Source organism: Erythranthe guttata, chromosome 1, assembly GCF_056151865.1.
Source record: "Erythranthe guttata isolate IM_541 chromosome 1, IM_541, whole genome shotgun sequence".
NCBI lineage: Eukaryota > Viridiplantae > Streptophyta > Magnoliopsida > Lamiales > Phrymaceae > Erythranthe > Erythranthe guttata.
The window spans coordinates 9440964-9467649 of NC_142533.1; the positions used below are offsets into that span (position 1 = coordinate 9440964).

The 26686-nt window shown below is 32.2% G+C and overlaps 5 protein-coding genes across 12 annotated transcripts; 3 read left to right on the forward strand and 2 right to left on the reverse strand.

Annotated features, from left to right (window-relative positions):
- Positions 1-932: 932 nt before the first annotated feature.
- LOC105978084 (endoglucanase 1) lies at positions 933-3467 on the forward strand. Its single transcript, XM_013003495.2, has 7 exons — positions 933-1238; positions 1314-1523; positions 1910-2110; positions 2189-2281; positions 2403-2564; positions 2668-2779; positions 2861-3467. The coding sequence occupies exons 1-7, from the start codon at positions 1017-1019 to the stop codon at positions 3370-3372; spliced, it is 1512 nt and encodes a 503-aa protein (XP_012858949.2). The 5' UTR covers positions 933-1016; the 3' UTR covers positions 3373-3467.
- Positions 3468-3632: 165 nt separating this feature from the next.
- LOC105978086 (ARM repeat superfamily protein) lies at positions 3633-7546 on the reverse strand. Of its 4 annotated transcripts, none has more exons than XM_013003497.2 (6): positions 7240-7546; positions 6758-6824; positions 5852-5980; positions 5652-5750; positions 5249-5374; positions 3633-4125 (listed from the first exon to the last, which is right to left on the reverse strand). In XM_013003497.2, exons 1-6 carry the CDS (start codon positions 7351-7353, stop codon positions 3932-3934), a joined length of 729 nt encoding a protein of 242 aa, XP_012858951.2. In that variant the 5' UTR covers positions 7354-7546; the 3' UTR covers positions 3633-3931. The 4 variants fall into 4 exon arrangements, with proteins under 4 accessions (XP_012858951.2, XP_012858950.2, XP_088675865.1 ...); XM_013003496.2 differs by having other exon boundaries at positions 5852-5983; positions 7240-7522; XM_088819739.1 differs by having other exon boundaries at positions 5852-5983; positions 6758-6813; positions 7240-7423.
- Positions 7547-8315: 769 nt separating this feature from the next.
- LOC148772801 (uncharacterized) lies at positions 8316-10041 on the forward strand. The gene is made up of 4 exons (XM_088817699.1): positions 8316-8485; positions 8598-8637; positions 8716-8772; positions 9648-10041. The coding sequence occupies exons 1-4, from the start codon at positions 8316-8318 to the stop codon at positions 9747-9749; spliced, it is 369 nt and encodes a 122-aa protein (XP_088673825.1). The 3' UTR covers positions 9750-10041.
- Positions 10042-14522: 4481 nt separating this feature from the next.
- On the reverse strand, positions 14523-19252 carry LOC148772802 (uncharacterized). Of its 5 annotated transcripts, none has more exons than XR_016032893.1 (9): positions 19055-19252; positions 16907-17551; positions 16658-16769; positions 16386-16477; positions 16051-16272; positions 15624-15710; positions 15267-15379; positions 14923-15115; positions 14523-14756 (listed from the first exon to the last, which is right to left on the reverse strand). XR_016032893.1 is itself a non-coding variant. In XM_088821143.1 (9 exons), exons 2-4 carry the CDS (start codon positions 17521-17523, stop codon positions 16743-16745), a joined length of 387 nt encoding a protein of 128 aa, XP_088677269.1. In that variant the 5' UTR covers positions 17524-17551; positions 19055-19225; the 3' UTR covers positions 14523-14756; positions 14923-15115; positions 15267-15710; positions 16051-16272; positions 16386-16477; positions 16658-16742. The 5 variants fall into 5 exon arrangements, 1 of the variants encoding a protein (XP_088677269.1); XR_016032896.1 differs by having other exon boundaries at positions 15604-15710; positions 19055-19225; XM_088821143.1 differs by having other exon boundaries at positions 15267-15710; positions 16907-16974; positions 17232-17551; positions 19055-19225.
- A 6804-nt stretch (positions 19253-26056) lies between these two features.
- On the forward strand, positions 26057-26647 carry LOC148772803 (uncharacterized). Its single transcript, XM_088817744.1, has one exon. The coding sequence runs from the start codon at positions 26057-26059 to the stop codon at positions 26645-26647; it is 591 nt and encodes a 196-aa protein (XP_088673870.1).
- Positions 26648-26686: the final 39 nt, after the last annotated feature.

Genomic DNA, 26686 nt, shown 5'->3' on the forward strand with positions numbered 1-26686 from the left:
TGAAATGTGAAGCGCTTCCGTCACCCTTAATTAAGCACTTGAACATACCTCAACTTGAAACCTAATCACCACTCTACTATTAAAGAAAATCACGCAGTCTTATGCGACAACTTTACTATAATTACACACAACATCCTTCTCCTTAATACTGCATGAAATAGAGGTCTTATATTTTATTTTATTTTATTTCTCCTTTTCCGCTATCTTCACTTGGCAAACAAATAATTATAATTTATAATAGCCTCACAGACATATCACAAATTCACAATAAAAAAGCACGATCAATGAGCCTGAATTTTCTATTAGGATCGTAGGCTACAAAATGCGGAGTTTAATTAGGTGGTGTAGCACCCCGGTTTATTATCAATCTATATTTTTATTTAAATATCACAAAATAACAAAAATTTGTATTATTTAATTTGAAATATATACATTAAACTCATATCCCGTGATTATGTAAAATACTTATAAATTATTCACATGCAAACTAGAATTGACTTTTTCAGAGTTTTTGTTTTGTGGGAAAAATGATGATTAAGCTGACAAATAATATAATTTTGGTGGGCTAAACAAATAAACTGTGGTTACTCTCAAAATTATATAATATGAGGGTTTATTTGGAAGGGGATGAGCCCATAAAATTGTTGTCTGTTTTCGAATGCCTGTGCGTGTCTTAAATAAGTTTGTTCTTTCCACCGTTAAGACAATTTGGATATCTTTTGTTTCTTTCCCTGACAACATGATGTCCGATTTGGCGCAGTTGATCCCGTGAATTCAAATAAATACTCTCTCTCTCTCTCTCTCTCTCTCTCTCTCTCTCTCTCTCTCTCTCTCTCTCTCTCTCTCTCTCTCGTGCATATACACTATAGACACAACTACTAACGAACTATCCAACTGCCTTTTTTTTCTATATAAAGTGGCAACTAATGACCTCAGACAAAAGCACACAACTCCTATACATCAGACTTCTCTTAAATACATACATACATACATTCTACTATCTATATATCACAAACATGTTTTGTGGAGCAAATATCAGCAACATTTTATGTTCAACTCTTTGCATGCTGTTCGTTTTATCATCCTCTGCATTCACCTCACAAGATTACACAAATGCCCTCGAAAAATCAATTATTTTCTTTGAGGGGCAGAGGTCAGGTAGATTACCACTGAACCAAAGCCAGAGCCGTATACCATGGAGGGGCGATTCAGGGCTATCCGATGGCTCCGGCTACCATGTAATTCTTTAGTCATCTCATTCTTTTTATTTTTTATTAATAAATATATAATATTTGGTTATTGTTTTTTGTCAGGTTGATCTTGTTGGAGGTTATTATGATGCAGGGGACAATGTAAAGTTCGGATTGCCAATGGCTTTTACGACGACATTACTTTCATGGAGTGTGATTGAATTCGGAAACGCAATGAAGAATCAGCTCAACAATGCTAAGGATGCTGTTCGTTGGGGTACAGATTATCTTTTAAAAGCAGCCACTGCCACACCTGATGCCTTATACATACAAGTCAGTACTACCTACTAAACCTTGTTAATAACATCTTATAATATCTTAGGCCTTGTTTGGTTTCCAAGATATGATTAAATTGCATTTCAATAAAACAATGATAAAATAATATTTGCGGGTCAGACCCCGGAAAGTTATTGAAAACATCTAACAAATTCCAATTACTTACATGATTTTGTATCCTCGTTTAGTTAATTAAATGCATATACTTGGGTGTTATTTGGAGTTTATGTAATTAGTCTAATAACTTTTCAGAACGATTGGAAATTATTTGGTCCTACGTAGTCCCACCATAAAATTAATTAGGTGCTAATTAATAAGATTGCAATGATTTAAAAAAAAAAACAGAAAAAAAAAAAAACGAATAATTGAGTGGATAAAAACAGGTGGGGGACCCGAACAACGATCACCGTTGCTGGGAAAGAGCAGAGGATATGGACACAACACGAAATGTGTACAAAGTTTCATCTGAAAATCCAGGTTCTGATGTTGCTGCTGAGACTGCTGCTGCATTGGCAGCCGCTTCCATCGTTTTCAAAGACTCCGATCCTTCTTATTCCACTAAATTGCTTCAAACTGCAATCCAGGTTACATACTAATTAATTACATTTTTTGTTCATCTTCATTGTAAATTGGTTTGCTAATTGTAATTTTTAAATTTGCAGGTGTTTGATTTTGCAAACAGGTATAAAGGGTCTTACAGTGACTCTCTTGGTTCAGTGGTCTGTCCATTTTACTGCTCATACTCTGGATACCATGTAATCCAATATTTATTAGACCATTACCTCCTATTTTTTTTATATTAATATGCATGTTTTTCCATCAGTTCTAGCAATTAATTATTATTAATTAGTGTGTATTTGTTTATGTATACTACAGGATGAGCTTTTGTGGGCAGCATCATGGCTTCACAGAGCTTCAGAAAATGAGTCATATTTGACTTACATTCAGTCCAACGGCCACACACTCGGAGCCGATGAAGATGATTTCTCCTTCAGTTGGGACGATAAACGAGCCGGAACTAAAATCTTGCTCTCCAAGGTCTTCTTTTCTTTGCAAAACTAACTTCTTTTTTTCTGTTCAAAGACAAATATATTAATTCAGCATTATCTATTTTGTTTTTGTCTCTTGTGCTAATTATTAGGGATTCCTAGAGGATAATATTGAAGATTTTCAGTTGTACAAAGCACATTCAGACAATTATATATGCTCACTAGCTCCAGGATCACCTAATTTCCAGGCTCAGTATACCCCAGGTTTAATTTGTGGTCTTTCAGTGTAGATTCTTGATATATATATGAATTGAAGAGCGTGTTGTAATTATTTTGAATTATCAGGGGGGCTTCTCTACAAAGGAAGTGAAAGCAATCTCCAATACGTAACGACATCAAGCTTTCTGTTGCTTGCGTACGCCAAATACCTGAGCAGCTCACAAGGAGGAGTAGCCGCGTGCGGTGGTGGCGGGACTTCAACAATAACTTCAGACAAGCTTGTTTCCCTTGCAAGAAAACAGGTTGATTACATACTTGGAAATAATCCTGCAAAAATGTCTTACATGGTGGGATTCGGACAGAGATATCCACAACATGTTCACCACAGAGGTTCATCTTTACCGTCAGTACATGCACACCCGGCTCACATTAGCTGCGGCGACGGATTTCAGTACCTTAACTTAAGATCGCCTAATCCTAATATTCTTGTCGGAGCTGTCTTAGGTGGTCCCGATAATCGAGATAATTTTGCGGATGATAGGAATAACTATCAGCAATCTGAGCCTGCAACTTACATCAATGCTCCATTTGTTGGAGCCCTCGCTTTCTTCTCCGACCAATCAACACAACTCGTCTGATATATATTGTCTATGTAATATAATTTGCGACGGAAATGAGTAACAAGGTGGCATTTATAATATACAAAATTTACCAAATTAATATTTAAGTTAAATCTCAAAGATCAGTTTTTTTTCATATACCTATTGACATGTCATCCAACGAATAACGTCGTCAACCATTTGTTTGTGCTCTTATGTTGAAATTAATTATATACCAATTGCGAACAGCTCTTATGTCAAACAAAAACAAAACAAACAAAATACTAACAAATAACAAGTAGATATAATTGCAGCCTTTTTTTCATTCGAAAATTTCAAATAAATTTCCGGCAAGGGCAGCCTTACCATTTACGTTGAATATCGCGACACACCATAAGTTCAAATAGGGAGAATAAAAACCACCTAAATAAAACAACAAACATGTGAAAAAATTAGCACAATCTATATAGGTTTCAGGTTTTTCCATCCTATAAGAGTGCCACAAACTTAGCATCAACATAAACAAGTAAAGGGAATTCTTTTTTATTTATTGCAGACGGGTAATAGATCGGGTACCAAAAATTAATTCCCTAGTAAACTATGCAGATCTGGGAATCGGTGATTCTAAACTATTGTCATCACTATCCGAAGATGAAATATCATATCTCAAATTCTGAAACCGACTCAGCAAGTTGGACTTGTATTTCTCAATATCATTATGCTCCACGGAATCTGGGGTGGATCTGATAATAGCTATTGCTCCAGCTTCATGTAATGCACCGACAGCTTCATCTGCATCAATAAACAGCCATTAAAACAATATGTTGTATTGCATAAGACTTCGTCCCTTAACTAGATTAACAGTTTAAATTAAAAAGAAAAAAAAAAAGCTGATACATATTGAATCAAGATGTGTTGTACTGCATAAGATGTTCCGATTGTTAAATTTTTTGTGTATGCTATAATATCTTATGGTTTTGTGAAACCAACAGTTGCATCACAACCTAGGTTTACATAGTTATTTATCGCATAAAACCAATTTGTTAAAAATAGTTATTGAAATTCAGAAAAATTCCAAAACAAAAATGAAAAACTGGTTTTGTGGAAACCTATCAAACAACAATGACCCAGCAATAGTGTCCTTAGATAACATTTAGCAGATTTTTGTCTATCTTTGGAATTTCAGAAAGAGAAAACGAGCCTTCATGTATTGGTAAATAAATGAATTCCAGGAAATAGGAATATAATTGAAGTTGCTTCTTTTCAACAATCAGCACAGATGTATTGGGAACTCCAGTTCCTCTTTCGGAAGAAAATAAGAGTGCAAAATTTCTCAAGTGTCTTTTAATTGATCAGAAATCCAATAAAAAAACAAATTATATATTAGCGATGGTTGCTTTTTAATTGCATAAATCTGAATATACGAAGGTCCTGTATCGGTATGCGTTAGAACTTAGAATTGTGGACTAGGTCGAGGTTATATTTATTTAGTTTGCCTCTCTTTTAAATTAACTTGATCAACTAATGTGTCTATTTTTGGATAACAATTGTTATGGATACAGAGTTTAAAGGAAATGGTTAGTGCAGTTGTTGGTGACTTAGTCTAACTAACCACCTTTTAGTGATGACTTATTTCAAAGGGATATGTAACTAACAACTAACATCATTTTCTCTCTTACTGGTCTTGTGTGTTTTGTTGGGAGTTCGAAGAAAATTGATTTACGCACAAAATAAAATCTTAGTTCCTACCAAATAATGAACACACGTATACATACATGAACATAGATCAAAGGGTTCAGATCTACTAAAATCTACAGTCAGTTCCCCATCGAAGATCATTTCTTAACATGCATACTTCCAAAAAAGGAAAAACGAGAAAGAAAACAAAAAAGAACACAAACAACATAAGCCTAACCTGACTTTGAGAGAGCAACCAGAGCATTCAAAGCTTCCTTTCGAGTACGGTCATCTTTTGCAGACGCTAACATATTTACGAGTTCCCGAGCTCCTCCCTTTTCAACTATTTGCATTCTCCTTTTATCTGCCAATCAAAAGGATTTAAGATTTCATTTAAAAACATTAGATATCAAGCAAATATTAGATATAACAAGTATTCTTTCCACTTCTAATTTAGGTACAAACATGAACATCTCATTCTTCTCGAGCCACAGCCTGGCTAGAATCTCAAATACAGATGAGATCTACAAGCTAGTCATCATATTCAAATTTGAACTTATTTCATTCTATGTGGAGACCGTATTTGGAGTACTAGCCTTAAAATACTAACCACTTGTGAGAAATCTGAGCTCAAACATTACCATCTATGGCAAAACGCGCTAATCTGGATGCTCCCATTCTTTTGAACAAAGGATCTTTCACGCGTAAAAGTGATACAGACTGCTGCATCACATTTTCTCCTACATAAGGTAAGAAATATAAAAAAAAATATGAACATCCAAATTTTAATATAAAGGTGTGGAACAACAACAATTGGCTAATTCTTCTTCAATAAACATACCCATGTATGGAAATATGTTATAGCCAATGACAGTTGCAGTCCCTGCAAAAATTAGCTTCAACAACCATCCTATTTTTCTTTCTGCCTCCGCTTCCAGTGCACGTTCGTCTAGTACAGTGGCATTGTGAACTTCTAATTTATAAGGAAAAAACATTATTCAGTATTAATATACACACTAAACTGCAGGAACTGAAATTAATTTATAAAGGATCTTTAATTTGGTGAACATGAAAAAAGATCATTCGTAAATCATAAGGGGGGATATCCATGAACAAACCTCAAATGTGAGTGGAGGAAACATGAATATCAAGCGTTGAATGGCAATTCAGTAACTAATATTATGTATAAGTTTCGTGTCGTGGAATAATACTACAAAGGCGTTCAATTTACAATCTATGCATGTCTTTGCATGTGTTGAGAAAGGAAAAAAGGTCTTTGGCTCTTTGCAGTTAAATACATAGTTTCACTCTCTAATAGTTTTAGTATTCAAATGCCTATGCAAGACTACATGAGTACAAACTTAACTGCATCCTTTTAAAGCCAAATAAGCATAAATTCAGCTACAAATACCAAACGACAAACATACGATTAACAGAAGGCCCTCCCCACCATACTATCACACAATTAGTTCCAAATTTGATGTATGTCAAAAAGTTGAAAACCACTGGACATTTAGAGAAAGGAAACCCTGAACCGATCTCAAGACTCAAGTTAGTCATTAACAAGCGTGGTTGGACTTATGGTACGTCTTGACTTTAGATAATTATCCTTTCACAAAAGCGACACAAGTAAATTTATTAAAATTGCATCACCAAAATTATTCAAGACACTCCAACTATTAACAAACATAGAAACAAGTTTCACATCAAAAAGACAGAGAAAAAACAATAGAAGAATGACGCCTACCTCTTTTGTTGCATGATGACGAGAAATTTTTAGATTGTATATTGACAGCATTCTTTCTGCATAAATACTGCATTTCAAAATCAGCAAAGAACACAATAAAAGTAAAATATCCAAATTAACTAAAAGATACTTTTTTCCTTTCCAATAGTCCAGAAATAATAAATAATTTAATTATTAAAAAAAAATTGCTTCCAATGTACTTCAAATGAGAAGTAAATAAAGAAACGGAATTGTGGAGCCTAAGTAAACTGACAAAAAATTCAAAAAAAAATAATTACTGAAAAAACTTAGGGTTTAGTGGACACAATTGATGCAGAAATAACAACAAATCAAAGACGCAAAAAAATAGTATGAGCGGTGAAGGAAGAATATTTAATTGATCAATTGGAGACCTTCCAATTGTCAATTAAGCTAAGGCGAGAGCAAACAATTCTTCGACAGCGAATAATGAAAAAAAAAAAAAAAGTTGATCGGATTCGGACCTGAAATTTGATGGGTGGCTTAGCATTTTGGTTGAGCAAGACTGAAAAACCACGCGAAGGTTTGGGGCAGTTGACAACTGCTTTGTTGATCAACAGCTTAACAATGCGATTCATGAGGAAATGTTTCAGTAATTAATTACAAGCTCAGATGAGATGTTAATACGGCGCTGCGGAGGCGACGGTCTGCGCTGCGGTTATTCGGCCCTGAGGATGGATGAATGAGTGGGAGTTTGGATTTGGACTCGGTGGACTCGGCCCACTAACGATAATTACCCTTAGGCCTGTTTTTGCTTAAAAGAATTGATCGTATTGCATATCTAGAGCCTGTTTGGCTAAGTTTATAAGCTCTTAAAAACATCTTATACGATGTTTAAGAGCTTATAAGCTGTTAAAAGGTGTTTGGTAAAAAAATTACAAAAAAAATTATTTTTATTAAAAATTAGTTGTTAAGGAGCTTATAAGATGTTTTTAGAACAGTACTTGCATCCCACCTTTTTTCTTTAAGATCTTATTTGCTTCTTTACCAAAACACTCAAAATACAAAATTAACCTCAAATACTTTATTATATTACATGAATACTAATAAATTTTATATTTTATCAAAACAACGTATTCTTGTAATCAAAATTAATAATTATTTAAAATATAATTATCATAATAATTGTAAAAAAAATTATTCTCTATTTATATTTTACATGTATATAAAAATACCCAAATATTCTTATTATCTCAATAATAAATTATATTTCTTTTATCTATAAAAAAATATATTTATTTTACAAACTCTTTTTATATTAATATATAATTTTATATTATTATTTTTATTTACGAAATTAATTTGTAAATATTATAATATTATTTTAGGAACAAAAGTATTTGAGTCAAATAAGTTTAACAATTATAATGGTGTCATGTATTTTTTTGTCATTATAGTGATAAACTGACATTTTATTTCCAAACACCTCAACAACTTATAAAATCTAAAAGTAACTTATAAGTTACATATCCAAACAACTTAAAATATAATTTTTAAAATATGATCTAACAGCTTATTAGTTCCTAAGACATCTTATCAGATGGTTTCAATAAGCTTAGTCAAACGGGCTCTTAGTCAGCCCAGATCCGTCATTTTGTTTGTTGGACCACAACCCGGGTTCGATCCTGTGCCCGATAACAGATTCGAGATTTTACTGATTATGCATCCGACTCAAGTAGATCAGATTGACGGATCCATCAGCTCCCCGCGGTATTATTTCGGAACTTGTAATTACTCTTCAACGCACAACTATTTCATCATATTTACATCAACCCACCGCATATAAACAATTTTCTCCTTTCCTCATTGTCGTAAACCCTAGTCGCAGCTTCTGGAGAGAAGTTTCTTGCACTTCGATTTGGGTACGTTTTTTTCATTTTTTTTGTAATTTCTTTCATAAATATAATCTCATGTCTTCGTATTTTCTGATTAAAGCTTAGGTTGATTGGGTTTTTCGACCGGTTTATACTAAGGCGTTTTTCACACTCTCACCAGAGGTATGTATTTTTCGCTTCTAAATTTCTTCGGATTTTATTAACCTAGATTCGCCTATTTCTATGAATGAGTGCGATAGCTCAGTAGGTGAATAATTATGGATTGAATAAACTGCTGCAATTATATTGTTTCTTACGCTATTGCATTTTCGTTGTCATAGATGGATGAAGTGTTGGATGAAATAGAAGATGAAATTAGAATAGGCATATCCCTGTTTTTGAGCATCTACAAAACTATTAGGCGACCCCGTTTTGATACACAAACGAAGTGAAACAATGTCACAATTTGAAAAATAAGATGTTATGGCAGATTAGAGACATGCGTTACTTTGTTAGTTGTATAAGGAATTTGAGGATGAATGTTGATACGTTTAACATATTGTGTTATTTAGTTGAAAATATAGGGGGATTACAACCAACTAGAAATATTTTGGTACCTGGCCGCAATATGTTTGCATGTTTTGGCACACCATAAAAAAAATGTAATCCTTCAGACAAATTACAAACGGTCGGAGTACACCATAAGTAAACATTTTAGCAGAGTTGTGAAAGCTATCTTGAGGCTGCATACTATCTTGTTGGTAGAACCTGAGCCTGTGACTGTAGACTGTAATGAGGAACGTTGAACACACTTTAAAGTATATTTTAGTTATAATTTACAGTTGATAATTGTGTATGTATTCTAACGACATTGAACTAATACTATGGAAAAAAAAATATTTGTTGCTCCAGCATTATAGGGGTGCTTATTTGCGTTAGATGGAACTTACATTGACGTAAGAGTTCCCCAAATTGATAAACCACGGCATATGAACCGAAAGAGTACAATGTCGGTTAATGCGCTAGCTGTGTGCAATCGTAATATGAATTTCATGTAGGTGCTTACTGGTTGGGAAGGCTCGGCGGTCGACAGTAGTATCTTAAGGGACGCTGTAACTAGGCCAAACGGTCTACGAGTCCCTGCGGGTAAGCACGTATAAACGGTCCAGTCAAATGTTGTGTACCTTGTTTCAAGGATATCCAATCTCTTCAAGAGCTATGTGAAAAATATAGGTAAAGTACGAGGAGTTTAAATTGGAGTATCTATCCTAGGTTAAGATTCACTCGTCGTCTTGGAATACTTGATTTATTTTGAAGACAAGTCATCTTGATTGTTTTGACCAAGAAAATCCATTTCAAATATGTATGGGTTGCGACAGATCCTCATTTTTCTGGTATACGAATCAAAGAAATACCACATGATCCCATTATTTTATGGGTCCATTTGATATACACCCCTAGTATGAAAAATAGAGGTAATTGCAAATACCACCCCTGTGAAATCTCGAATTGGCAAATACCCCTCTATGAAAAAAAAACTCACCCATGCCTCCCTGTGTAAACAAAGTCAAAGCATCTAGCCCCCTAAGAACAAATCGTGTCGCTCACGCGTTGTTTGTGCGATTTTTTGCTCCATTTTCAAATGTGAATTCTCAGAAATGCCCTCACGTTCCCCTTCTCTCTCTCTTCTTTTCTTTTTCTTTTTTTTTTCTCTTTCCCGTCTTCGTTCTTCATCCTTCTTCATCTTCCTCAAGAAGCCTCTCCTGTCAGACATGGCCATCTTCAATTCTCTGCGGATTTTGATCAATCGTGGTCTGAAAACTTCGAAGAAACCTCTGCTTCCAAGGATGACCGCCACTGCCGCCGCCGCCGCACGAAGATGAAGAAAACTCATTTTCTGGGCCTCCATTTTCTCCGTTCGATCTCACCGACCACGAGCCGCACACCTCCGCCGCGGCATGCCTCAATTGGAAGAAGATCTGAAGATGTAATGGTGTTGGGGTGATGAGCAGCGGTGGAACGCTCCGACTTGGGTTGAATTGAGTTGTGGGGGGGGGGGGGGGGGGGGGGGGGGGGGGGATTGAAGTTTTTTTTATTTTATTTTAAATAACTATTATTATATTTAAGATATGTTTTATTTTGTATTTTTTTAATTATCAACATATATTTAATAAATATATTGGTTTAAATATTTTCTTTTTTCCTTTTTCTTTTTTCTTTTTCCTTTTATCATTTATCTTTTATTTTTTTTATCTTTTTTCTTTTTCTTTTTTAATAATTATTGTTATTTAATATAAAATGTAACAAACAATTACAAAGCATATAAAAATACTATAAAAAAAGCATATAAGAACTTTTAATATTACAATATATATTTAATTCTTGTTTAATTTTAATTTTAATTTTTTAGAATTAAAAATAAATACATAATATTTATAAAATTAAAGTGATTCTAAAATTTAGGTATTATACTTTACTAATTGGTAAAAAACCCCTAAGGGTATCTTTGTCTATTCACAGTTTGTCAAAGCCTAAAATAAAAAAGGGTGCAGTGTGCTTCGAAAACGTTAACACAGGGGGGAGTTAGTGAGTTTTTTTATTACAGGGGGGTATTTGACAATTAGAGATTACACAAGGGTGGTATTTGCAGTAAGCTCATGAAAAATATATAGGGATAGGTCCACCCCTAAAATTCTTCCTTTGAAATACACCCCTGGAGAGGCAAAAGTACTATTATGCCCTTAATTGCAATTTTTGCCAACTGCATTCAATATTTTTACCCCTGCATTCAGCATAATGCCCAACTGCATTTAGCCTTTTTGGGTTTGCATGTATCATTTTTATATATTTTTTAGACAATATAAATGTATATTTTCTTATTATTTTTAATTTTTTAATTTTTAATTTTTTTAATTTTTTAATTTTTTTTAATTTTTTTTAAAATAATTTTTGAACAAGTTTCCTGTACAGATATTGACTTCATGACTATAGTATGTTATATGTTATGTAGTCACATACAGTTGTATATAGTCATGTACCTTCCTTTTACTCCAAAATTATATACAGTTATGTATAGTTATATTTAGTCGACCGATTATGTAGATCGCTGAGTATATACAAAAAAACATCATCGACACGATACAACAAAAATCACAATTTAAATCTTGATATTATAAATCAATTTGTACAAATATAGATTGAAATACACAATAACATGCACATGTTCTTCAACAAAAAACAAATCATCATCATCACTCTACATTTTAAAAAAACACAGCCCATACATGACTAAATGTTGCTATATGTTACTACTATATATGACTATAGTCAACTACAGAGTGGTTTTCGTACACAAAGTGGTTTTTGCACGCAGAGTGGTTTTCATTAATTCCATAGTCGTTAATCGTTAATGATAAGTTTTTAGTGAATTTTTGTAATGAAATTTTTTAATTACATAGTTATTTTCGTTAATTACATGGTGGTTTTCATTAATTATAGAGTGTTTTTTGTTAATTTGATAAGTTTTTAGTGATTTTTTGTAATGAAATTTGCTAATTACATAGTGATTTTCGTTAATTTACAGAGTGGTTTCATTAATTAGTGGTTTTTGTTGATTACATAGAGATTTTCGATAAGTTTATAATAGATTTTCATGACGGAATACTATAATCACGTAGTGGTTTTTGGTAAGTTTATAGTGATTTTCAATTTGTTAAAAATATTTTTTTTTTATTTTAAATTTGAAAAACATAAGTATAAAAAATAAAAAAACCAAAATTAAAAAAATAAAAAATAAACTTTTTTTAAAAACAAAATCAAATTTCTTATGAAGAAATCGAAAATAAGAAAATAAATAAAAATGAGATTTTTAGAATTGATTTGGGAGCATTAATTTGGGCATAAATCCGTAGCGTGATTTGGGGGTATGATTTTTGGAGAAGATTCGGGTGGATTATGTGTATAATTTTTTTTTTTTGAATAATTATAATAATTAATAATTAGTGGGGGCATATATGGTTTTTTAGGCCCATTGGATTTATGTCAAATATCATTTACAAATTAAGAATTTTTCAAGAAGTAAATTTTCAATGTAGGGTATTTGGCATATAGCCCCTCATTTAATGTACCTTGGTTTGAATAACTAAAATATTAAATTACTCAAAAAAATGATAAATAAATAAATTACAATATTAAAGAGTATAATTAAACAACATAAAAAAAATAAATATAATAATAATATCATAAAGAAGCTTTTTTCATGTCGGCTTATCGAGCTCACGAGGTGGCTCAACTTATTGACACGCCCCTGATATTCATACAAGTTATAATTTTCATTTTGTCTTTTTTTTTTTTTGCATAAAATAGTAACTCTCATAATTTAAAAATGCGTACTAATAAGATAAATAGGGTAATTAAACATCGAATAAATAAAGAAAACAAAATATCAAAATGTGGATTTGAACAAAAACTGCAAAAGAAAATTTCATTACTAAAACCTTCAAAAGTAAATTGTGACTCCACATGAACTGTAAAAGGATTAGGGACCCCACCAAATACGCACTTCCAGACCCACACCCAAATAAAAATAGGTAATGAAATTTCTACATTTTTATTATTATTATTATTATTATTATTATTATATATATATATATATATATATATATATATATATATATATATATATATATATATATATATATATATATAATTGGTTTACATATTACATTAATTGAACAACTGAAAAAAATTGAAATATAATAGTAATTAAATTATAAAATTAGTTAGTTTTTTTTAAATAGTAACTATCAAATATTTATCAATAATATTATGATAATTATGTTTAACAAGATAATTATTGTAAAATATAATAACTATTTAAATTTCTAATTGATACTTTCTAATTTGCAAGAAAGATAAGTTAATTAAATTTTCTATTATTTTTAGATATAAAAAAACCAATTAAATAAAGAAAATAGAGCTGAAAAGAGCTGGACACATGGCGACATCTTAAAACGCATCATTTGAAATTACGTTTTTTTAAGCACCGTAGATCTATTGGACACGTGGCGTCTTCTTAAAATGCGTAGTTCATAATGACGCATTATTCTATTTCTGAAATACACCAAAAAATGTCATATTTTTTAAAAAAGTTGGCCAACATGACGTAGAAAAAAAAAATTTGTCCCATGAAAATAGAGCTATCCTAACTTAACTATTTAGTTCATAGAAACTATTAAGGGATTTTATCAATAACATGGAACATTGTGATTGGCGACATTAATGTCCTAATATTGTATAGTAAGAAATATTTGGCATCTTTTGTTTATGACACCTACAATATATATATATATATATATATATATATATATATATATATATATATATATATATATATATATATATATATAATTGGTTTACATATTATATTAATTGAATAACTGAAAAAAATTGAAATATAATAGTAATTAAATTATAAAATTAGTTAGTTTTTTTTTAAATAGTAACTATCAAATATTTATCAATAATATTATGATAATTATGGTTTACAAGATAATTATTGTAAAATATAATAACTATTGAAATTTCTAATTGATTTTCAGATTTTTTAATTTGCAAGAAAAATAAGTAAATTAAGTTTTCTATTATTTTTAGATATAAAAAAACCAATGAAATAAAGAAAATAGAGCTGAAAAGAGCTGGACACATGGCGACATCTTAAAACGCGTCATTTGAAATGACGGTTTTTTATTGGCGACATTAATGTCCTAACATTGTTTAATAAGAAATATTTGGCATCTTTTTTTTTATGAAACCTATAATATATATATATATATATATATATATATATATATATATATATATATATATATATATATATATATATATATATATATATATATATGAAAGAATTAGCTACATATGTTTGTAGCCCATTGAGTGCAAGAAAATGCCTTTTATAAACGTGTGCTGACTCTCGAGCTCATGAACAATTAAAGATTGTATACATTCTAATCATTTATATTCAATTAATCGACTAACAAAACATAAAATTGAAGAAGTACGCTACATAGATGGACGGATATTCAAATCCAACTGCATAGATAGTTTAGATTTATGATCTAGCCCATTTTGATGGTTGATGCTCTCCATCTCCTTCGATGTAACACCTAGGAAAGATAGAAACAAAAGAAGATGAGAGAGAGAGAGAGAGAGAGAGAGAGAGAGAGAGAGAGAGAGAGAGAGAGAGAGAGAGAGAGAGAGAGAGAGAGAGAGAGAGAGAGAGAGAGAGAGAGAGAGAGAGAGAGAGAGAGAGAGAGAGAGAGAGAGATTCACCATGCGGGTTAAAATTCGATGAAGATGGCAAAATCTTTTGCAATCTGACCGAATCATGAAACATTAATGTTTTATAGGCCATGATTTCGTTTTTTCATAGATAGCTCTAATCGGCTGAATCCATATCCATTAATCAAACTTTCAATTCTCTCATCTACAGATGGAATAATCAGATTTTCAGCAATAAAAGGGCCTACATTCAAATAACATTTACAACATCATAAATATATTTTTCTATGGAAATATAAATATAATTATAAAGGGATTGCAAATCTATATAAAAAGTAAAATTCCAAAAAAATGAGATCGGAATCGACATAATTCATAAATATCATATATTTTACCTCTTCAATAGATATCGTCAACTTTCTGCACATCCCTTTCCGCCGATACGCTTCACTTGTTGATATCAAAGGCATCTCAGCAAGTTTTATCCCATGAATCCTTAACATGAATCCTTAAAAACAGAAAAAAAATACTAAAAATTCTTGTTAGCAATATTAAATAAACATATTAATAATTAATAATATACTACCAATATGTAAAAATAATATCCTAATAAATGTAAAACAATGCTAATTCCAAAATTGAAAAAAGCGAGTAAATGCACAAATTGTAAGAAAGATGTATTGCAGTTAGCCTTGAAAGGTGGCTTACTAAAATATAGTTTGATGCACATACATTCACAGTAATATTAGTACCCGAGGGATGCCGCATAAATGATCTCCTCATCCTTTTCAAGAACAACAGTGTGGAATCCTTGATAACTAAGGCGCCCAAAATTTGATCTGCAAACAACATTGTTTGGAAAGCTTAAGAGATCAAAATTTATGTTTTTGCCATTAATATCGCCACTAATTATTGCATGTAGAGAAAATTAAAAAAATAAAGAAAATTTAAAAAAAAAATCAAGTTAAATAAGGGATATGAAAATGTGATACTATTGTGCATCTTGTGTGATTTATCATCAATACAAAATGTACATATCATGTGCAATACCATCAATATGAATGTGCAATATATACATGATGTATTTTATACTTTTAAAAGTAATTCACATTATTACAATAAGAAAATGCAATACGAATTGCCCAAAACAATAATAAAATAAAAAATTGAATAACACACCTAGAATTGTAGATAACACTTGGAATAATTTTAATTCCAGTGAAAACTTTGTTCCATTAATATTTTTGCAACTGCAAGTTTAGAGTGGCAAATTATTCTGGAGTACTTGTTTTGATCACCACACTCATTATCATCTCTTTGATGGTGAACCAGAGTCCATGAATAACCTCTATCCACTTCATTTCTTTTTCCAACTATCTTTTCACTCAACTTGTCGCATACCTTCATAACAAATTTATAGCATTTAAATTCATATCAAAATATTTAACCTATATTTTTTCTTTACTGTTTTTTTTAATCAAGAAACAACTACAAGATTTAACATGTATACATACCTCTTTGCAGCTTCTTTCACAAAATGGAGCAATTGGGATACTATTGAGATTCGTACGTCTTTGCTCTTTTATGTGATGATATTCCCAATGATCTAGAAAAAATAAATAAACTTATTGAGTTTCTTTCTTAGTTGTTCCATAGTCTTTTCTTGTGTTTTGATTTTCAATCTTTTATTAGAAAAATATAGCATTTTACTTGAATTTGTTTATATATATATATATATATATATATATATATATATATTGGTAGACAAAAATAAACATTTACTTACATCTTTTCTCACATGGAGGGCACTTGAGTAGGTAATCATTTTTATCAGCTGGTTTTGCACAAAATTTGCAAACACATTAATATGGTCAGTGCCAAGTCCCTTCTGAAACATCCTGAATATTTATATATGACAATTCATAAGAAAAGCCCAATACTTTCTCGCAATTTTTCATCGACTCAAAGAAGTTAAATGGAAAATAACATTCGACAAACGAAAAAAAGTATATAGATCAAGAATATATAACTTTACCTCCATATCCATGCACACTTGATGGTAAGTGGAATTGCAGTCCTCGCAACACATCAAATCCCCTCCATCTGCACAGATCACACGAGCATCGTCACACAAGTCACTCGTGTTTCCCTTTGTCTCAACGACATTAAATTTATGGCTTTTATATTCTTAAGCCTTATTCCAGGCTTCATTCACATGGGATAGCAACGAAACCTTTGTCTTTGCGATGAAGATATTTTGATACGGCTTATCACAATTTTTGCCCCCATGCAAATGAAACCTTCGAACAGTAAGCATTTTGTTACAGCACATACATAATATCCCCCTCTCTTAATTCTACCTTTATTTTTTATTTCTAATTTGTTTCCTTCATCCATCGAAAATATCTCCACATTTTCTTGAAACATGCCAGAATCTATAAGGCATGAAAGAATAGTTGCTCTTTTCTTGGATACCCTCTTTATACTTCTTTTTGATCTGTTAACAGTAAACCCCAAATCCATCAAATCATCATTAGCATTTTTTGATTTCTTGAATATATCCGTCTCCAGCTTCCTTTTCGTCCCGATAATCGAGCTTCTCTCCCTTCTACTGAGTGAATTTGAAGCTTGATCTTGATCTCCTAATGGCATGCTTTCTTTTTTATTGTTTTCTATTTTCCTGTTGATCATCACATAAGATAGTTTGTTAGCAAAATTAAACATTTTATTTTGGTACAAGTCATATTTAATTTAGTGCTATTTGAAAGGGATAAATAATGTGTACTAATTTTCAGTTGGGGCATAAATTAAAACTGAAATAAGATCAACGAGAAACTTAATAACAATTGTGTAACCTTTCATATACAATAATTTCTTTTGGAAGATACTATGTGATGAATTAATTTTTTTGATTTATTTCTATTCTATTTTATTCTCCTAGCAATCTACATCCTAATTTAACATTTCATGTCTTTCATGAACAAAATTAGAATAGTAACTTAAACATAATGAGAATAAGAGGACTTTACTTTTCAATATTGACATATTATTTACCACTAATAGGGTTGTGACTATTTTGGGATTGATTTGTGCATATTTGTTGCACTTGAGGTGCACATTAATTACAATAAATATTGTAATATATAAGCAATGCAAGTGACAATCTTACATTACAATATTTAGGTACACTGTATATAGAGTTCAAATATGAGATATTATTAACAATTGACTCGTAACGTTATACTAATTAATACTAATCCTCGAATTATGTATGGCTGGGATGTTGGACGAGCATGGTCGAAAGCATATCCAAAAAAATAATTTTATTTTTATATATCATAATTTTATTTATATTATAAAATTAAAAAAAATATAAAATAATAGAAATAGATAAATATATATTAATAAAAAATCATTACTAAAGAAACATAAATAAATAAACAAAATAATAATAATAATAATAATAATAATAATAATAATAATAATAATATATTGATGGGAAAATTGTGCATATAAAAACTTCTTTTATGTAACATGTGAAATAACATATAACTTGAGGGCAACATGATTTTTCAATTAAAACTCTAACTGAGAGAGAGAGAGAGAGAGAGAGAGAGAGAGAGAGAGAGAGAGAGAGAGAGAGAGAGAGAGGCTTGAATTTTAAATGAATAATGGTGAATAAAGTAAAAATATTAGCGGAATGAATGAGTTGTGAGCGGTGAGCACTAAAAGATAGAGATAAAAAGAGGTCAGAAGCCCAAGTTTTGAATTTTTTGATCTTCCAATTAAAAATGGGCCAAACACCTTGGTCCAATTCAACATATGTACATTTAAACCACTCAAATGTTATCAATGTGTTACACTTTAATTTTACAATTTCTTCTTCATGAAGATCTGAAATAAATCGACCCTAGATCGGGTTATTCTATCGGCCGATGAAGAGTATAAGACATTAAGATCTGTCGCAATTTTTTTGCAAATCGGTGAACATGAGATTGATCATCCCGTTCTATTCCTTAATCGAGCAAAAATAAATAAATGTAGAAGATCGTGGCCATAAAACTTGTGGCTGCGGCGATTAATTCAACGGAAGGTAATTCAAATGTGTGAAAACTCGTAAATTCTCAAATTCAATAATTAATTTTAATTAAAGCAAATCTAAAACAAAGTAATAATTAAATACCTGATTTTTGCCCTAATGAGGTTGTAACGATGAGTGAAGTTGAGAGCACCGGCGGTCGCCGACGTGTTGGTAAGACAATCGACAGAAAATGTAATTGAAAAAACTGGAACTTATGAAACGAAAAGGAGGCGCAAGACAAATATGGATGGTGAAAAGAGAAAGAGGAAAATGGTTTTGAGAAAATAAAAACCCTAGTCCAAAAGTTGAATACTAAGTGTACGAGTTTTTTTAAACCGATTTCTATAAAATACGTTACTCGACTCGGAGCCAATAAGACGCAAAATTTTAAAGTTATTACCCATTTCGAAATCTAAGATCATTTATCTTGCACAAACTCGCGTCAAATGGATCATATCCATGTTTAAAACCAACTAGGGCCTGGACTCTTGTCATTTCTATTGTTAATTCTATAAGGGTCAGTTTGGTTTGAATGATAAAGTTTAGTAAACAATATAATTCTATTTTAATATTTTTTGATAATTAAGGAACCGGCAAATTAATTATATAGGTGTATGGTGGTAAATATTCACTCTTGTGCAATATCTCGCAAACCACCCGAGAAGTGTATACCACACTAGACTAACCATGTATGACGAAATCAACCTAGAGATTGTTGGCAAAGATATTTGAACTTGGGTCAATTGACACAAACTCTCATGCTCCTAACTCTATGTTGCCACTCGTGGGGCAAGCTATATAATTTTCCATAATAAATGGGGTGGACTTATATATTTATGTAGTGTATCTTTTCCACATATAATCAAATTAATAATTTGGTTGACTAATAATTTCGTTTACGTCTCTCATATGATTTGCAAGCTATTATAAGAGAATGTAGGTTTACCCAGTGCACCTATGTGGTTGGCTACGGATTTCTTCTTCACCATTTTTTTTTTAATAATTTTGTTGACTAATTCTATTAACCAATAAAATTCACAATATTATTTAGCATTCACCATAATCTCATCGAACAAGTCCCAATAGGAAATAAATAACAATTAGATAAAATATTTCACCCTCGTATTATTTTCTTCTTTTTAATTAATAGATTGAGATATTGTTCACTTTCATAGTTAAATTTACTAGCATTACTCCCCGTGCAATAAACATGGAATATTATTTTAAAAATGAAAAAAATGATTACTTAAATACATGATAATAATGATTATAATAAACAAATATATTACACTATTATACATTTAAATGATATATTATTCATACAAATATAATAATACAAACCCACTAAGATTATATAACTGTCATAAAATAAAATTGATTGTTAAAGAAACGAACCAATTAATAAAGAAAACAATTAGTAAAAAAAAATAAAAAAAGAAAGAAATTTGTAAATATAATCAGAGATGTATTGTTGAAAAATAAGAGATTATGTTGAAATGATTCTACACAGTCTGGTTTGAACTTCGTACCTTTTATATTTAGAAAATTAATAAAGAAAAAAATAAATGAAAATTAAAAAAATTTAGAAAAGTGCAATTAGGGTTGCTTAGAGTTACCCTAGAGCTTCTTTATTTTAAATATAAGAAGATTAGTTTAAGACTTTCAATTATTGATATTAGAATTTGGATTTTTTTAATAGGGGGCTATCGGTGATAATCTTTTTTATTTTTTTCTAAAAAGGATTTGTCCAACCATTTTTCCATTACTAATGATAGACCCCTCTTTTTCATTTATTCCAAATTTACCTTCCCCATTATTCATTATTCATTACCTAGTGCATTGATTTTGTTTTCATTTTTTTTTAAATATTTTTAACTTTCAGTTTTTATTCATCTATCTTCAAAAAAATAATTAATAAGTTTATTTATTTTTTAATTCCAATTTTTTTTCTTAATTTTTTCAATTTTTTTACCAGAATCAACTACGAAACTTTCAAAATCAACCACAAAATTTCCTAAATCAACTACCATATTTTAAAAAAAAAATTATTTATTTATTTTTTAATTTTCAGTTTTCGTAACGCTTCGTTTTCAAAAATTAACCACAAAATTAATGAAATCTACTTTTTTGTTTGTTCATTATGTTTTTCCTAAAATCAACCATAAGAAAACTGTGAAATAGTAGAAAAAATAGTGATGTTCAATAACAATTTACTAAAAACAAAATCAACTACAAATTAAAGAAATCAACTATAAAAAAAATAAAAATTAACTATAAAATTATCGTAATCAACTACAAAATAAAACACTAAAATTGCAACGAAAACTACTATAAATCGAGCGAATACAGCTAAAAAAACACCATCTTCCTCAGATCCACGGGAGGAAATCCTTCAGCAAAGATTTGAGTAAATGGGTATTCCCTATTTATATATGGTACTATTTATTTTACGATAAAGTACCAATTATAGAGGCTTAAGACCCGAAATCAAGTACATAAGATTAAGTGATAAAACTCAAACTCGAGGTTTTGAGTAATATATTTTTGCACTCGATAATAATATTTTTTGATTCGATGATATAGCAAAAATCACGAAGTTTAAATATTTTTTGTTGTTTCCAAGGAAACTATCCGATTTGGGTCATTGAAATTGAGATCCATTTACGTGTCCAAAGGACATAATTTTTTTCATGTGTTCATAATGTGTCTAGAAGACATGAGCAAAGCATTTTTTGTATCTTGAATATACTGGTAAAAAGAATAGTGATATGTGTCTCGAACACATAAGTGAAAGTAACATAAAATAAAGTTACTTATGGAGATATATAAAAGAAAATATTCTATAATTTTGTGACTTGAAATGCTATCACCGTAGCAATATTTTGAATTTATATTATGCTCATGAAGTAGCAATGTCACACCCCGAAATTTCGAAACATGATCAATAATAAATGAGTTTAAGAAAAAGAAACACATTTTAAGGAAATTGGACAATTTCACTGTTCCAATTTCAAAAAAAATATTTCTCTCAAACTAAACGTCGTAAAAATCTGAAAATTTAACACAAGAATCTCAACTGTCCGCAGATTTAGTACAGTGCTGGCAGCAAAACTTATATGCAGTGAAAGGAACTTTAAAAATTCTTAACAAAATCGATTTTCATCCAAAAGGAATGAAACTTTGTTGTAGTCAAGTTTTGAGAGTCAGTTTCAAATACAATTAGAATGCTTCGATCCGACAAGTAAAAATGACATTTTAAAATATAATACGAAACTCTCGTAAAACTGTTCAGCCTTTCAAGAAACATTTATAACTTACTCATTTGAAATTCGAACTCAGCAAACTGTATATCAAACTGAAGCTAACAAGATAATTAATGAACACGTAAAATATCATAATCGTTGGACATGTAATTCATCACCAAACATATAATAAGATAAATCTAATAATACATATACATCATACAGTTACATCTCAAGATCCCAAATTTCATTCGTTACCATAATAATAAAATCTACAGCAAATAAACATATTCGGCTTCAAGCCAACATCTCAATACGAGTTCTTAACATCCGAGCGTATTAATAGGCATAAACATAAAAGGTCCTCATAATCAATATACAAATTCACTCCAAAACATATTCGCGATTCAATCATTTCGTTCGATCTAACTTATCATCTGAAAAGTAGTAGGGGGTGAGCAAAAGCTCCATAAGAATAATGATTTCGAAGATTTTACAAAGTAATTATGCAACTCACAATGCATGCTCAAACACAAAATAGTTTATAGAAAACGATTATCAAAAAAACATTTAATGAGCAAGTCAAAACTATTTTTCTTTTCAAAGCTCATAGTTTAAACCAAATCATGTAATGTACGTAATAGTCCCTTACGGACTCCGCCCGTTACCGCATACAGCCGGTCCCGTTTTAGTTCCTTATGAACTCTGCCCATTACCGCACACAGCGATCCCGTTATAGCTCTATCAATCATGAGCTCTGCCCCGTGACCGCACACAGCGGTCCCATTATAGTCCGATCATCATGGACTCTGCCCTCTTTATGGGGTGCTACCCCAAAGGAAAAGTTACCTCATGCGCATGTTTCCGGTCTTTAACCGCGGAGCTAGTCGATCCCAACTTAGTTTCACCACGTACACATCCATAACAAGTCCGAACCATTGCGCTTTATGAAAACACATCCCCGTAACCAACACTTCAAAATAAAGGTTTTCAGAAAAGATCGAGTGGAGCCAGTAAACAAGCACCATAAACCACACGCATATTCACAAATATTAAAAGCTTCAAAATCAAAACCCCTACCTCATTTTGTTAAACCAATCCACGAAATTTTATCAATTGTCTCGGCAAAAGCTTATTAATTGTCTCAGCACATTATTCTTCCCCTGTAATTTGATAATTATGCACGTAAATGCACAATTAGACCGTAAGATATATGTACATCTACCATAAACAAATATAACATATCATATACACCTATATACACAAAGTGGCATAGAACACCCTCATCATATATGTATTAAATATATACATATGTACACACGCAAGCACATACTATCCATAAACAATAACATATATGTAGATATAAATAGGGACTTACTTTTTGGGTTCCTAAAATAGCTATTTGCAACTCATATTTATTTTTGTTTCTCTCTCTAGAAAATATTACTCTCGTGACTAATTTGGCCTAAAATCATCTTTGTTGAAGTGATATACGAACACAAATGAGCTCATCGAATGAAGATCGCGATACACATCACAACGAGGTAAAAATTTCATCATTTCGTTCGAAAAATCTGGACAAATAGGGCAAAAGCCCAACCCGGGCGCCCGAAGCCGTTTTACACGCCCAAGTTGGGCGTGTAAACCATCAATACACGCCCAAATCGGGCGTGCAAAACTACTTTCCACGCCCAAACCGGACGTGTGAAACCCCGGTTCACGCCCAAAGCGGGCGGGTGACACTGCTTCGGGCGTCCGGTTTGGGCGTCCGCCCCCCCCCCCCCCCCCCCCTTTTTTTATGTGTTTTTTTTATAATTTTTTTATTAATTTTTTTATGTGGTTTTAGGGAAACCAACACAATACGGCTGAAGTTGAAGTCGATCATACTGATTATTTCACAACAAATCAATTGTTTGACTCCAAGGACGAGCTGGTAGATTGGGCGAAGTCAGTCGGTAGAAATCTTTTTGTAAAGTTGATTACAAAAAGTGGCCCTAAACCTAATAAAATGTACCTGACTTGTGACCTATTTGGGGCAAAACGAGATACGCCATCAACTAACCCAACCGCGCGCCCGAGAAGATGGAACGGTAGCAAAAAAATTCATTGTGGTTTTCAGGTTGCGGGAGTGAATTGGTTCGATGGTAGATAGGAGCTCAGAATATTATATGGGAAGCATAATCATTATTCGGTATATACGTCTGGGCATGGGCTGAGTTCATTGTCTAAAAAGGAGTTGGAGATTATTAAAGATTTGTCAAAACGTCATGTGCCGCCGAAGAAGATTATGGCACACTTGAAACAAATGGGCTTGGGTCTCAATGCGTATATGAAACAAATATACAATGCAAAGGATCATTTCAAAAAAGAAGTTAAGGGTGACCATACAGTGATGCAACATTTGATTGGGTTGCTTGACGAGCACAAATATTACAAGTGGATTCGTGCTGATGAAACAACACATGAAGTTATTGATTTGATGTGGGCTCACCCTCAGTCTGTCGAATTGCTAAGTAAGTTTCCGTACGTTATACTACTTGACAGTACTTACAAAACCAATCAATACAAAATGCCTTTGTTGGAGATTGTTGGTGTTACTTCTGTGGGTCGTAATTTTACTGTTGGAGTGGTATTTATGCACCATGAAAATGAAGACCATTATACCTGGGTATTGCAGAGACTGAAAAGACTTTACCCCCCAGACACTCTACCTAGTGTAATTGTGACTGATCGAGAGTTAGGACTCTTGAAGGCGTTAGAGAATGTATTTCCGACCGTGGATCATCTTTTAAGTCGCGGGGGATTGCATTCGTACGTGGCCCGTGGCAAAAAGTTGTAACATCCATATGTGAGGAAGATTTCAACATAAATTACATGGCTTTGATGGACGAGTACGCAAATTATCCACAGTTGATCGAGTACCTCCAAGACACTTGGATCATATACAAAGAGAAATTTGTTCGTGCATGGACGGATTATATTTTTCATTTGGGCAATACAACGACTAGCAGGTATTTATTTTTTGTTAAATACAAATATGTAACTTAATGCTATTTTGTATACTGAAACGTAACATATTTAATCATATTAGGGTGGAAAATAACCATAGAGCATTGAAGAGATGGTTGGATGCGTCCACATGCGAATTTGACACATTTTGGGCACAGTATCATTCACAAATAACAGATCAGCTTAATGAGATCCTGAATGACTTTGCGAAGTCAAAGAGGATTCGGGCTAAGACGATTAATGTGCATGTGTTTAAAATTTTGTCCGGTGGAATTGTAACTCATGCCGCTCTTAAGCTTTTGGACGGTGAAATGGAGACATATTTAGACAGCTGCACTCATTTTCTGAGGACAACTCATGGCCTCCCATGCAAACATGAAATTGATATTAAGGTGAATTCGCGAGGTGATTTGTTTTATGCAGAGGATGTTCACTTGTTTTGGAGGACAAAAGTTTTGGTGGATGGTAGCCAAGAAGAAAATGTTGGTTCCATTTCCGATCACAGGACACATGCTATTTTTCGGCTCGACGGATTAATTGATGAGCTACGTCAACGGTCTGAAATTGAGATTATTGATGTCACAGATGTAGTTTTCGAATGAATGCATCCTGGTGAGACGAAATTAAATGCACCACCAGTAATAGACCGCCCGAGAGGTAGACCGCGGAACGAGTCCACACGTAGGGATAATTCAGCACAGCACATGAGTATCGACTATGCCCCACACCGAACGAAGATAACGTAACTGGATGAGGACGAGGACGAGGCAACAGAGGTCGTGGTGCATCTTCTGAAAGATCTAGTAGAAACTGTAGCCGTTCATCGACTGTGAGTGGACCCGAAACGGTACGAATGCCCCGACCTGATTTTTTTCGACATCTTCATTTATGCCTTGTTCCTGAGGTTGTGACATGGACGGACGTTCGAGGGGATGGTAATTGTGGTTATAAAAGCGTTGCGTGTGCAGTGAAAGATCACGAGGATGATTGGATGGAGGTTAGATTGGATATTTATAACTGTATCAGAAGAAACGATGAGTTGTTCAAGGATTATTTCGGTGGTGGTAATTATGTATATCAGGTGTTGGCGAAAGTTGCCCATTGGGACAACGCTCAAGCACCAATTGAAAAGTGGATGACCATCACGGACGTGGGCGTGGTTGTAGCAACATGTTACAACGTTTTGGTGTTGTCCGCTAGCAGTTCGGGAAATCAGACTTATTTGCCACTTTGGGGTCCCGAAGGTGTTGCACAGCTATCTTATCAGATGACTATATTGCATCTTGAGGCAGGAAGTCACTTTGTGTATGTGAAGATGACTGACAATTGTCCACTTCCTCTATTTAACTTGCAGTGGCGGAGGTATAGCAATGATAGTGTTGCATATTTGACAGAGGCGCTTCGAGGTAGACGTCAAGCGTGGGATATTCTAAATAGTGTTTGATTTAGTTTAGTTTTATCGGATTTAATGTGTTTTAGTATT